The sequence below is a fragment of the Marmota flaviventris genome, chromosome 1 (genome assembly GCF_047511675.1).
Source record: "Marmota flaviventris isolate mMarFla1 chromosome 1, mMarFla1.hap1, whole genome shotgun sequence".
Classification (NCBI taxonomy): Eukaryota; Metazoa; Chordata; class Mammalia; order Rodentia; family Sciuridae; genus Marmota; species Marmota flaviventris.
This window is the reverse complement of record NC_092498.1, coordinates 149,737,053-149,751,050: the sequence shown is the minus strand read 5'-3', so window position 1 is coordinate 149,751,050 and position 13,998 is coordinate 149,737,053. Positions and strand designations below refer to the sequence as shown.

At 51.1% G+C, this 13,998-nt stretch overlaps 2 protein-coding genes across 2 annotated transcripts in view; one reads left to right on the top strand and one right to left on the bottom strand.

The window, feature by feature from the left end:
- Gnaz (G protein subunit alpha z) overlaps window positions 1-6,529 on the bottom strand; it is a 53,019-nt gene extending 46,490 nt beyond the window's left edge. Inside the window, exon 1 of the mRNA XM_027923420.2 lies at window positions 6,450-6,529. The gene's annotated coding sequence lies outside the window, so the exon portion shown is untranslated. The remainder of the gene's footprint in view (window positions 1-6,449) is intronic.
- The window catches only part of Rsph14 (radial spoke head 14 homolog), a 76,707-nt gene that overhangs the window by 61,039 nt on the left and 1,670 nt on the right, over window positions 1-13,998 (top strand). The window contains exons 4-5 of the mRNA XM_027923421.2: window positions 11,246-11,471; window positions 13,460-13,596. Of these exons, the coding sequence (XP_027779222.1) occupies window positions 11,246-11,471; window positions 13,460-13,596 (363 nt within the window). The remainder of the gene's footprint in view (window positions 1-11,245; window positions 11,472-13,459; window positions 13,597-13,998) is intronic.

The following is a 13,998-nucleotide window of genomic DNA, read 5'->3' as shown; positions in this document are numbered from 1 at the left end:
CTACTTGGCTCTCACCATGTTCTTTTACTTCCATCAGAATCTTGTCTCATCCTCTTGGGACATTTTCCCATAAACATGCCTATGTGAATCCCCAACATCTGAAAAAGGCCCCACTGAGTCACACCGTGAACTGGGGAGTCAAGTGTCAGTCTGAAGTGTCTGGTTCAATATGAGAAACAAGGAATTCACCTGTCTCTGGCTCCAGAGTGAATCATGATCAGGCTTGACATAGCCCAGTCAGTGTCTATGTGTGGGGTTGTGTGCACTGGGTGGTCAAATCTAAGGCAAAAGTCACACTTTTCTGAAACAGAAGGTTGAGCTAGAGCAGCAATTCTCTAACATGAGAGCACAAGGCCGCTTTCCGTCCCTCTCCACGACTTCCTGGGTGCCAGCTTGGGCACACTGGCTTTGGGAGCCTGGTTCTCAGGGGTGAACACAGCTAAGTCCTTGCCTCACAGAGCTTATATTTAGGCCCAGGAAAGAGAAAATAAATAAATAAAATAGTTGGTTAGACTGTGGCTAGTGCCAAGGGGAAAAAGAGCAGCAGGAAAGGGGCACAGGAACCACGTGAGTGTGGACATAAACACTGTTCTAGAGAGATGGCCTCAAGTGAACATGTAATTAAAAGACCTGGAGACCCTCCCTTGTGTATGGCCTTGTCTGAGAACCATAAGTGAGAACAAAAAGCAGCTGTGAGGACCACCTGGCATTGCAGAGAAACTTGGCCTTTAACACTGACACACAGAGAAACAACTGAGCAACCAGAGGGGAGCAATTTTAGGCAGAAACCAAAAAAGTGCAAAGATAGATGGTGAGGAGCCAAGCTCCCGTGTCACGATACCATGGGCCCAACTGGCACAGTAAGCTTTCCTAACAGCAAAGGAACACTGGTGTAGGCACAGAAGGGGCCTCACAGCCTGTGTGCTTCAGTCTTCACTTTAGAGAAAAGGATGAGGCCCAAAGAGGTGTAGTGTCAGACCTATGGCACACAGGTATAGGAAGTCAGCCCAGCCCCTGAACTGCCCCCACCCCAGGGGTGTGGAGTGAGAATGGAAATGGATGGATGGAAAATGTTCAGGGTTTGCTGTAGCCCACCAGCCTACCCAGAGCAGAGTCAGAACCTAAGAGCTAGCAGCAGCGGCCATGCCAACTCTAAATCAGCAGGTCACTAGGCCTCACCTATCATCCTTCTTGGGACCAACGAGGGGATAGAACGAGGCCAAACAGAAGGAAGCTGGGTCACCCTAGGCTAATAAGAATCCTCTGGTTTCTAGATAACTTCCAATAAGTCTGATGCCTAGACTCACTGAGCCACTGAGAAAAACCAATTCACCTCTCCAGATCTGTCTCCTTGACTATAAAAGTGAGATAAAAACAGGCCCTTTTCTGCACTTTGGTTTGTGAACTTTGGTTCCCTGGAAGGCACTTGGCTATGAAATCCAAGGCAGATTCTATATACTCTCCTTGCTAATAATTGTATCTGGGCTCTGGGGAAAATATGCACATTAGTCCCTACTCCCCAACCCCAACACTCTGACAAAGTCTGGCCTTCACAACTGACAGGGGCAGCCTTGCTGAGGGGGATCAAAGCTCAGACCAGACCTCACCTAGGAATCCTGTCCTGGTGGTTCCCCATCCCAGGGGCAGGAAAGGGCCACTTGATAGTGCAGGGGTATTCTTCTGAAAGATATGCTCTGACCACAGTCCACCACAGCCCTTGGACAGGGTCTGTTTCTGGTTTGAGGCTGCTAGAAGGAATACCAGTCTTGACACTATTTGTAAGGCCCCTCCCAGCACTGTGGCTTTTAACAGTCTCGCTTCTTAGCACTTTTTGATGGATTCTCCAGGGACGTCTCTAAAAGAGAGTTATACCTTAATTTAGAAGCAAATAACTCAAAACTCCGTGATGTAGCAGGCTCCTGTGGAAGAGAGGAATTTAAGGAAGCCATTGTGTGAAGCTGTCGGCCATGCTTGCCCAGGGCCTGCTGAGGCTGGACTTGCCTCCTGCTACCTTCTACCCAAGAAGCTGCTGGCTACTGGTGGTCCACAGAGAGAGGGGAAAGACATGACAACTCAGAGCAGGCAATTTTTCAATTTTTCACTTAATGTGTAATTTTGGGCTCCTCAGGCCAGGGGCCAGGTCTGGGTCTGACCAACTCCAGAAGCCTACCTGTCCATTCAAGAGAAAGGAGGAAGGGCAGTGGGCATACCACAGGCCCATATAACAGGCTTTCCTTCTCTGCCCATCATAGCCCCAGAATTGTTTTCATAGTCTCCACAATCAGGTCAATCTCATGGGCATGCACCTAGGGAATAACACAGGGCCCAGTGCCAGAAGTAATTCTCTGTTGTCATCGCCTTGAGATGCTTAATAATTTCTTAACAAGGACCCTATAAATTGTGCACCCAGAGCTGCGCATGTCACTAATTTCCAGGCACCCCCTCCCAATGGCAGTTTTTGACCCGGGAGACCTGCCAAGCTGGTTGCCTCCTTCTCCAACCTCCTGAGGGGCTGTCATGACTGTGCTCCTATTCTCATTGGCTAAACAATCTTCAAACTCCATGCTGGCCCTTTCTGGACCCCTTATGCCCCCAAGGGACCTCAGCTGGTTCTAGGCTTCCCACACACCTTGATGCCAAAGACCCCAAGTTGCTACCTCCAACTTTGCTTTTCCCTCTGACCACCACTTGTGCTGATGTTTATTAAGGTCTCAAGTCTATCTCCAGATTCCCTGCCTCTCATGAAGAAGACTTTTGCCAAGTCTTCTTCAGTTAGTGCCAGCTCTGTCCTTTCAGTGGCTCAGATGAAAAACCTGCTGGGCTTGCATTTTCTCCACTAGCAGTCTGACCTGCCACTCTTGAAAATAAATCTCCCATGCAGCTACCTTTCATCACCTCTACTGCACCTACCTCACTGGAATGTTACACAGTTCTGAAAGGCTTCCAGGTCTTAGCCCCAGCCCAGTTTATACTCCTACATTAGCAGAGATCTTTTTTTTTTTCCTTCTTTCACTGGAGATCAAACCCAGTACTTCATACATGGTAGGCAAGTGCTCTAACCCAGCTCCAGCATAGATCTTATAAAAGCCTAAATTAGTTTGTGTCTTCCCTCTGCTCTAAACTTGTCTAGGTCTTTCCACCTTACTGGCACATGTGGAGCTCTGCTTGACTAGCCTCAAGACTCCACCCAAGCCTCTGTTGCCCCTCTCCTAGGCTCCTAGGTGTTCTCCTTTGGCCACCTCATAACTTGCCCATAACTTTTCTGTTGCACTGCAGCAAGCCCTACTCCAGAGAGATGCCCCCCTTCCTTCTGCTTCAGTGTTTGGCATGGCATGGCACTTATTTACCTGCACAACACAGTTACATGTGTTAGTGTCAGCTTCTGCCCATTGGAAGCGAGCACTGGGAGTGGATGCTACATTTCTACTGTACCCCTGTGCCTGGCACAGTACCTGGATCATGGCAGATGCTGGTGCATATTAGCTCAATAAATGGATGAAGGCCACATGTAAGGTTCCATTCCTTGGGCCCTGTAAGGAGGGCTGTGGTCTCCTCCAGGAGCATCAGCGGTTCCTGACAGCTCACTCCCATGAAACTTCCTCCCCTGTCAGTGTGGACATGTGCAAGGGGCCAAATGTGTGGGAGGGGATCTAGCAGAGCACTCTTGGCTCTGTTTATAGATGAGGACAAAAAAGCTGAGAGAGGACAGGCCTGGACCAGGGCCTGATCTCATATCTTCTGATGCTTACACTGGAGTTCTTGCCTCCAAACTCAGAGGCATAAGTCTGGGTACTCCTGGGCCCCTTCCAAGTATGCACAAGCTGTAGCATGGCCTCTGCTCAGGGGTTCTGCATAGGGCCAATCCTTGGTGTCCGTTCTGATGCCTCTGTCCAAAGGTTTCCCTAGAGACCTAGTTATCCCAAGTTTTATTCCTGGGGTCTTCAGGGGAGCAGTGAGCTAATCTGCCTCTTGCAGAGTTCCTGTAAGCCAGCTGTGGTCAGCAGCAGTAACAAGCATGCCTCTATAGCCATACAGTATCTTAGGCTCCTGAGGTTAGTATGGGCTAGTACATGGCTGGCCCTATTGTTGCCTTTAGGGAAGGAAGGAGCACACACTGTCATCCAAATTCACACATCAATTAAGTAGCTAGCCTGAGGCCACTCTTTCACCCAGCCTACCCCAGCATTCAGCATTCCTTCTTTGAAAAGGCCCTCTATACAGGCAACCAAGGCAACCAAGTTAATCCAGACAACCAGATGTCTCTGGAATCACAGTAGATGTTCCTGAGGTCCAGGCAAAGGCGCTTTTCCTCCTTGAAAACCAAGTTCAAGAGGCTTGGGACAGAGAGGAGGAATCCATTCCCTGTGTTCCAAACCCAGAGGCCCATGGCAAGCCCCTGGAATGGGCCAGGTGACAGGCACAGAACAAAGCGGCTTCATCCCGTTCAGCCCAGACCACATACCCCATGAGGGCAGGCAGGCCCTGTTCTCTCTGCAGCAACCCAGGCCTCAGCCAAAGTTAAGAGAGTGTGTGTGTGTATGTATACACTCACATTTGGGGATGGGCACACTACCAAGATAAGATCTAGGGCAGAAAGTAACATTGGTCTTCTGAGGGGGAGGAACTAGTCTTATTCACCTCCTGTCTCAAAAAATCAATGTCTGTTACAGGAACACACAGGAAGAGTTTCAAATCAAACGCAAGCACCTCTTCATCTCTATAGGAAGAGGCATATTGAAGGCACACCACTTCATCCAACCATGACCTGTCCCTCTCCACTCCCAATGGACACTCCTGAACTACCATAGTCACTGCTCTCAATCATCCATGGCCTGAAGGCAGTAACCAGCTAAGCTTTACCCCCAAAGCAGGTGGCTCCATCCTGGCTAAGAAGGGGGCTGAGTGAACTGGTTACCCAGTGCTTTGGCCCTACCCAGAGGCAAGGTGCCAAGACTGCAAGGATCCCTCTCTAGTCTTTAAATTTCCTTCCCAACCCCACTCCAGCTCAAGAGGTCACAGAATTGTTCTCCTTTTATAAACAAGGAGGCTACCACAGCTAACAAGGATTGGGTCAGGCCACTTCAGCAGCTCCCTCAGTCCCTTGAAGCCCCCATCCACCTTTCTTGCCAAACCTGACTCCTTCCTAAGCACCCTCATGCTCTCACCAGAATCAATTGCCTAAATAACTCTCTGGGCCTCCATCCATTCTCCCCTATCCCTGCACTGTACCCATGTCCACTCCAACTGTACCCATGTCCTTCAAGCTCCAGTTCAAATGTCACATTGCCCACAGGCAGGTCTGACCTGAGCCTGTGCTCTCTGAGTCTCCTCCTGAGATCCCTGGACCCACACTGGGAGCTGGGTTATCTTTGTATAGTTCACTGTGGGGATGTGAGTCAGTCCTGGAAGGGTAGGCCTAGTCCACTCCCACCCTGTCCACACCAGCACCAGGCCCTGAGGGAGCAAGAGCTCAGTAAATATTTGCTTAATTGAATTTGGCCAAGGAGCTTCCTCCAGACAGGAATGAGGGCAGCAGGACCAAATCCCCAGGGCAGGGAAATCATTTGGGCAGAAAGGAGCAGGTCAGGGACTCAGCCGCTTCCCCAAACTAGGCAGACCTTGGCTACCAGGAAGGTCCCTCCACGTTCAGATTCAGACTCCAGGGAACTGTGGCACCGCCTTCCTATCCTCTTCTCTTGATTAACAGGAGCCTCAATTCTCGGCCTAGGCGGATTCCTGCCATCGTCACCCAGACCGGCTCAGCACCGCCCTAAAGACAGAGCCCCTTTCATATGGACTGCAAGATACTGAGCCCCAGTCCCGAGGCCCTCACACCCCTCCCGCAAGCACCCCCACCGCCTTTTAAGGGAAAAAAATATTGAGCCGGGAACATATTACAATTGCAGCTGGTCGATACTCATCTCTTGCCTCCAAGGAACCTGCTCACTGCAAGAGTAATGACCAAAAACTGCGAGCCTTCTGTCCCCGGGCCCAGGCCTCTGGGGCCCTATCTTCCTTTCCGGTGAAGGCCACGCGCCGGCGCTCAGGCCAACTGGGGTCGTCTCCTTTCAGTATCCCTAGAGGGAGATCCCACCTCAGCGTAGCTCCCGCAGGTCTCCCGGCCGAGTTCCGCACTGGTAGCCGCCCAGGGCGCTCGGCTGGTCCGGCGCGGCATCCCCGGCGCCCCCTGCCCAACCCTGCAGGCCCGCAGCTACCATCTCCCGCGGGTTCCTCGGCCCGGCGCGCCTCCCTTCCTTGGCACCTGCTCGGCCGGCGGCCGCCTCCCACCTAGGCCAGTCATCCCTGCCAAGGCGACCCCCAACCCGGAATGTCCCTAAGCACAAAGGTCCAGAAGGGGCCCCAGGTGGGGATGGGATGAACACCCCGGCTGCGCCCCCGACCCCTGGATCTCAACCTCGCTCATCGGGGTCGCGGGTGCGCTCACTCACCTCCTGGCCGCCGCACGGTGCATCTGATGAGCTGCTTCGGGTGGGGCGGGGCGGGGCAGCAAGCGGGAGCCACGGCGCCCTCGTTCCGCAAGACGCGGGTGGCGGCGCTCGCGCGGGGACGTGACCGGACCGCGGGCGGCGCACACGCTCAGGCCGGCCTGGCTCCCTCCGCCAGCCTCCCGCGCCGCCCGCCGCCCGTCCGCCCGCGGGTCCTCCCGCCCCGCGCCGCCGTCGGCAGGGGGCGGAGCCGCGAGCGCAGCGCGTTGCCGGGCCAACCGCGGGCGGGGGCTGTCGCGCGCCCTCCGGGCACCGGGAGCCCGGCGCCACCGCCCCGCCACAGCGCCGGCTCGTCGCCCATTGGGCACAGACTAATGACGGACGTTCCAATAGTCCAATGGTTCCAGATAGGGGCGGAGCCGTCGTTCCGCGCGCGCCGCAGTCCTGCACGCTCTGCTGGCGCGGGCGTCCTAGAGCTGCGGTGTGCTCAAGTCTCTGCGCCTACTTAGCGAGACTGATTTTTGCAGCCAGGTAGGCCGACCCCGAGAGCCTCTGCCCTTTATACAGCGGCTGGCCTCCGCTCGTCTCCTCCCAACCTGGGTTCGAACCCAGCTCTGGCCCATATTAGCTGCGACCTTGGGCAACCAACTTTACCCCTGCAGACTTTCATTTTGCAAAGTAGGGCTAGTGGCACCTGCCCACCTGGATTGTGGCAATCGTCCTGTAAGACGTTTGAAAGACTTATGCGAATCCTAAAGTTTCACACCTATGAAGTTTGTACAGCATAGGAGGGAGCATTAGTTGTCTCTGCTGCTCTCTTTCTCAGCATGTTAGGGGCTCTTCTGGGTTCCTGGCAATACTGGTTCATGGAAAGCTGTATTGGAAGGGAGGAGAAGGGAGAAGAGGAAAGGCCTAGGAGATAACCCTTAGTCTAGAGAAGCAGGAGAGGGCACCTTTGGGAAACCCACTGAAGGTAATGGATCCTCAGCAAAATGTGCCTGAGGACAGATAGCAAAATTCTGTTTTGAATTTCAGGGGGAACCCATCTGTGGACCCCAGGGCCACGAACCCCTCATTTCAGTGCTTAAAAGACTCAGGTCAGAGGGCTAAGATATACATGCTGCCCTATCTTTTCTATTCTTCTAGCATGAAGCACATGAATTTTAGAGCATCCCTAGTAAAATGTAGAAACAGTCTCAGCTCACATCTTCCTCGTCACTTTTTTCACTTTCTTGGTAAAATTACTTGGATCACCCCATTTGTTGAGCAGAGAAGCAGTGGAACTACCAGCAAAGGTTGATGGTAAGGCAACCCTAACCCAAGTCTGTGGTCAGATGGCTCTGGCAGCTGCATGTGCTGGCTTTAAGATCATCCCATAACCTCCTTGGAATGTTTCTTTTTCTGTGAAATGGAGAACACTGCACTACATATCCTGGGATCACAGCCCTCCTGTGAAGGTGCTGCCTAAACTTTTAAAGACTAGTTATGGTCACAGTTGAGATCAACTAGATGTGGCACAGTGATCCCTGGAGGTGACCAGTGAGGACTAAAGGAATTTGACTAACAGTTGAAGGGCTGCTCTGCATGTATGCCTACCGTGCTTCCTAGAGGGTAATTTTGAGAGTTTAACATAGGAAATGTACATTTTTAATGGGCCCAGGCAGTTTCTGTGGCAGAATCAGGGGTCAGAGTTAAGCTTTTTGCAAGGGCCAAACCCAGATACAAGTGTGGGATAACCACTTACAACATTCCAGCTATGAGAGCAGAGACCAGCTCCTAGAGGGAACCACTAGGGCTGGCTGTTGCCTACCTGACCTTACCACCTGAAAGGCAAAGGGATGGCTCCCCTGGTGTCCAGTCAATTTTTATTTTCATTCATTTAACAATCATTTAGTGAAGGTTTCCTCAATGTGGGGCATATTTCTAGTTACAGTTCTAGGATGTAGACCTGATTCTTTCCTGGTGGACTCTTGTGGCTACAGGGCAGTGGTAGAAAGCAGAACAATAATTTGCCATTATAGTTATAGTCTGTAACCTGACTCAGCATAGACAGGTGGGTGGAGACATTGGGGTTTGGAGGGCATGTGGAGGGGGAACCCGGAAGCAATGGGGTCAGCTTCCTGAAAGAAAAGATGCTTAAGCTGGGGCTGCAGCAGGAATGGAGAGGTAGCCAGTGATAGGGGATTGAAGTGAGTTCCAAGGTGGGGAGAACACTGGGCAGGAAGGAGCATGAGACTTGGAGAGAATTCATGGAAGACCAACCTGGCCAAGCCAGTGAGCATGAAAGGATGCCCCAGATAGCCACATCTGGTCAGCTACCTTCAAGTAAAATTGGGGATGTTGGTCTAAGAACCATTGGAGAATTGTTAAATTAGACTTTTTAATGGCAAGTTTTTGTTTCATATTTATTTGCCTTGGGCATGGTCCCACAGACCATGCGAGTTGTGCTTCTGGGCATAATCATATAGCAAAAATATTAATTAGTCGAGAAAATAAGAAAAAGCAAAGAAGTCAGTTTTTGTGAGGCCTAGTTCAGCAAAGTGCCTGCTGCAGCCATGGGATCATGGGGAAACTGAGTGTGTCAGTGTCAGCATTGGAGTAGTTATCAGCAGGTGCTGTGCTGGCCCAGGGGCAGGGTGCAGCTGGAACTTTGTGTTGGCAAGGAGAAAGGGGCCTTGTGACTGAGCCCACCCAGCACCTCCCTGACAGCATGGATAGCTGGGCAAAATAGTATCAACCCCTGCCCCAGGAAACTGACCAAACTTTAATTGCAGGTGGCTCCATGCCATGAGCATCCATGACCCCTCAATCCCAGTAGAACTTTCTAGCTCATTAACTATTAAGCCCATACTGGCCCACCCAGTATGGCAGTTTGCAGGCTTTCTGTTTCTGCCCATCTGGACTCTGCTGCACCTCTGTAAGGTCTAGCTTCCCTGGGTCTACCTTTCTGTACTTCCAGAATCCACAGGATCCTGGAATTCCTCGTCTACAGATGTGACAACCTGTTGCCTAATGACCTGTCCCCAAATGACTCTCCCACTAGCCTTCCTACTTCCCTGGCTGGCTGTTCTCTGTTCCCCACCTGTGCTAGCCTCCCAATCCTCACTGTGACTCTCAGGTGGGTTTTTCTGGTTGGTTTCCTTGGGGTCTATGTGCCTCACCCCCACTTGAACAAGCTGTTTTGGATCTGGGTTAGTTATAAATAGCCAGGCCCACCACTCTCCTTTTAGCTGAAAAGCAAAGTGAACGAGCAGAAAGGCACACCCGGCATGCGTTTTATTTTTAATCTCCCTCTGTCTCAAAATGAACCTAGGTCCCAGTGCTGAGTATTTCTAGGAGCAGTGGCCCAAAACAGATGCTTGAGTAACAAAACCCAAAGAGCCAAGGGCCCTGGCTTTGTCCCCATCTACTGTTTCCCCTCTGGGCCTCAGTTTCCTTGCCAAGGAAGAGAGGTGCCATGGAAGTGTGATCACCTCCAATGTTCTGATTTTCTGACCTCATTTCTCTCCTTCTGTCCTTTCCCAAGTGTGTGTCCATCCCAAGTTGGACTGGACAGCACTTTCTTGCAGTTCAGCAACACCTGTCACTGGGTTTTCTCAGGAAGCTTAGAACCAAATGTAAGTGAGGCCATGACCAAGCCCCAATTAGACAGTTCCCAACTTCCATTGGTATTATATAACATCCTGCCAAGTGGGCTTATTTCAATGCTGAGTAAACCAGGCTCAGAGAGGTTGGATTATGTGTCTAAGACTACACATCTGGGAAAGGATACATTTAGGAGCTAAACCTAGGCTTCTTTGGAAATCTGTGGATATTAAATTTTAAAAAGGAAAGTCTAACATACTTGAAGTAACAGATAACTGATTTCCCTGTGCCCTGAGTGCCCTAAGAAGAAGTGGGGCAGAGCTAGCTGCTCCACCCAGACACCCAAGTGAGAAGCTGGTCAAGGGTACTGGGAGCTGCTGGACAGCAGGGAACGTGCAGAGGAGACAGTAAGAGCTTCTAAATATGCTTGTCTTTCTACTTGCCCTTACCTGGGGCATCTGCCATTTGATGTCCTTAGGGAGTGAGACAAGAAGACTGGGATGATGTCTTCAAAGAGGAAATCCCTGGTGCTAATTGGTACTCAGAGACCTTTTGGCTAATTGACCTGTTTATTTGTCTCTCTAGAGTAAATTAGAAGGTTTAACTAGGGAGGGCAGAAGAAAGAGGTGTTTGCTGGTGGCCATCTCCCTAGGGACTATAGACAGTTTCTCAGTGGGTAGCATGGCTGCTGGGGAGGATGGGGAGAGGGCCAGATACAAGGCAGTAGTGATGGGTGGTTTGAGTGCATGGGGAAGTGCTCGCCTTTGCTCTTTCCACATCTCAAGGACTTGAGAGGGCTGCTTTGAGAGCCTGGGCCCCTTGGGATACCGTTGGTGCTGGGGTTCTGTGTTCTATTCCAGATAGCTACAGGTGGAAATATCCTTGCCCAGGAGGGAAGGAGAGCTGGAAGGAGTGAGGTGGGGCCCATTTGAGGGGGAGTCTTTGCTCTCCCAGGGATAACTGCTACCTCTCAGGCTTCTGTGTACTTGTTTATGTCTGATGTTCCTGAGGCCCAAGTGACCAAAAGGCTAGCACCTTTTGTGACCTCTGGGACCTTATCTCAGCCTCACCCCAGCTTCTGCCATGGCTGCACCCTCAGCCTCCTAATGGCTACTCAAGCTCCATGCCAGGTCCTTCTATCAAAGCTTCCACTCTACCTGTGCAAGCCAGTCTGCACGGGAAGCTGTCCCCCAGTATCCTTTTCTGTTCTGCAGGGGCCCGTGGCATTGTCGATAACGGCTTGATCTCCCCACTGGTATTGAAGCTGCAGAGGGAGGAGGAGAAAATCCAGGAGCTCATCTTGGACACGCTGGCCTCCTGCCTGCAGGAGGATGCCACTGAGGCTCTGAGCAGCTGTGCTGTGCCTTTCTTCAAGCAGAAACTTCTCAGTTCCAACAAAAACATCCGCAGCAAGGCTGCTCAAGCACTCATGGCCATCAGGTGAGGCCCAGCCAAGTCACACAGAGTGGCTATGCCCTTGGGCTTCTGCTGAGGCCCAGAGACAACTGAGCTGCTGTTGGCCCAGAAGCAGGCCAGAAGTGGGGCTTCACCCAACAAGGTCTCCCCCAGAACCCAAGGGTATCCACCCTGGGCCTACCTCTCCTGGCCTGCTTGTGCCCTGGGGGGAGGAGGGAGCTGGGTTGGAAGAGGACCTTATCTACTATGGTGATCACTGTCCTATTGGCCTCAGAATGTCCTGTATCCTAGGAAACTCTTTCTTACCCCCATATCAGACAAAAACAGCCAATTGGTCACCCATACTCATGAGGAAGGCAAGCAGGAGTCTCCCCTGCCATAACAATGATAGCCAGTGGTCACTAAGTGCTTATGACACCAGGAATTGTCTATAAATTACACATCTAGATAATTCTCCAAGGAAGGGAATGTCTTCCATTATAGGTAAGGAAACTGGAGCACAAGATCTAGTCACTTGCTCAAAGTCACATAGGATTATGGTCTAAATCCTGCCTGGAAACTGAGGTAGCAGGCTTCTTGTCCCCAGGATCACCCTGGGAGGCTTGGGCAGATTTCCAGGCCCAGGCTCAGGCTCATTATCCTTCTGGTTTTTGTCCAGAAGTCACCTTTTAGCAAGGCTTTCTACTTTATTAAAGTGTGGCCTTCCTCCAGCCCTCCTGGCTTCTCCCACCCAGCCTATGTTCACTATCACCCCTTCCATTTTGTTGTCATCCATTTGGGGAGTTCTATGAGGACAGGGCATTGCTCTGTTTGCTGCTCTAGAACAAGGGTTAGATTACCTGGTCCCCAAATGTCAACAATGCTCAGGCAGAGAAACCCAGATCTTATTGTGGTGTTTGAACCAGTGCCCACTGTGTGCCGGGTGCCCATATAGTACTTGCTGCATGAATGAATTCGGGGAATCCCTGAAGGTGAGCCTAAGCCTCTGTATCCTTGATCAAGTATCTAAGAGTTAAGACCCATTGCCCAGAAAGCCCAACAGTCTCACAAACTCACAGCCAAATGGCTGCCAAACCCATTTTCCAAACTGTGTTTCCATGGAAAACCTATGTCTTTGGGGTGTTATTAAGAGTTCTACAAAGCCAGATGCAGTGGCACATGCCAGTAATTCTGGCTACTGGGGAGCTGAGGCAGGAGGATTACAAGTTCTAGGCCAACCTCAGCAACTTAGCAAGGTCATGTCTCAAAATTAAAAATAATAAACAAAAAGGGCTAGGGATGTAACTCAGTGTTAGAGTGCCCCTGGGCTCATTCCCCTGTTGTGGGGGTGGGGAAGAATTCTACAAAAATGAGGGTTCTTGGGTGGTAAAGTTTGAGAAATTTTAAATGAATTATAACAGGGTCCTTGCTGCAAGATGCATGTGCACCGAGATGTTCCTGTGGGGACTAATAGGCAGTATTTCCTGGTTCAGGGAGCCCTTCTTTTTTGGGGGTAAAGTGTTGGCCCTCTTACAGTTTGGAAAACTCTTGGGGAGTACACCATCCTATTTTCGCAGCTTCACACAATGCCAGAATGAGAAGTGGCCTAAAAGTCACCTTATCTGAGTCTCCACCTGCTGTTGCCCATGGCTGGGCAGCTTACTGCTGTTTGGGGTAGCTTGGCCCTCCATTGATAGCTAACTCTTTAAGTAGAGTCGATGGGTCTCACTGTGGTTCACACCCCTGGGTCCTGCTCCTCTGCATTTTGGGGCCAAGGAGAAAATGTCTTGTTTCTTCTTTTGAATGATGGCTTAGGGTAAGGTGACATTGCCCCCTGGCCCTTGGTCTCACCTTCACTGGCAGCAGGCAGTTTATACCAGTATTGCTACATACCCTGGCCATGGGCAGTCCTGGGCCTTCACGGATAGTCCCAATACAAGTTATTTCCTCTTGTGTCCCCCTGGGGAAGTCTTGGGTCTTACTCCAGTCCTCCCCATCAAATAGAACCCCTAGCTATCTCCTTTATGCTCCAGCATCCCTCTGGAGGGCAAGAACCAGGTGTGCAGACATGATGTCATCCCTATCCTGGTGCAGCTACTGAAAGATGAGGAGGAAGAGGTACAGGCCAATGCTGCTGGGGCTCTGATGTATGCTACCGTGACCACTGAAGGTAAGGCAAGGATGTCCACCCCAGGATCCTTCAGGTTGGGTGGGTCTAGGCAAGAGGAAGAGGGAGCCCTCCCACGCAGCCTGCCAGCAGCCACTTTGAGCTTTCCAAACTCATCTTTCTCATACTCAAGAGCTGAGTATTACTCCCCCAACCATCCACACTGGTCACTCACATTAGGACCTTTGTCCCTTCATACCACTGTTCCCTGGGCCTGGAATTACTGCATACACTCAGGTCCCTTTGTGAGCTATGATTCTTATATTGATTAGATTGCTATCCATGAATTCTATTTTCCTGTGGTCTAAGCAAACCCTGGAACCCTTGAGTCTAAGGTGTTTCTTGATCATAATTGATTTTCTCAAATTTGTGGAAGGGCAAATAAGACTACAGTATTATCTTCTC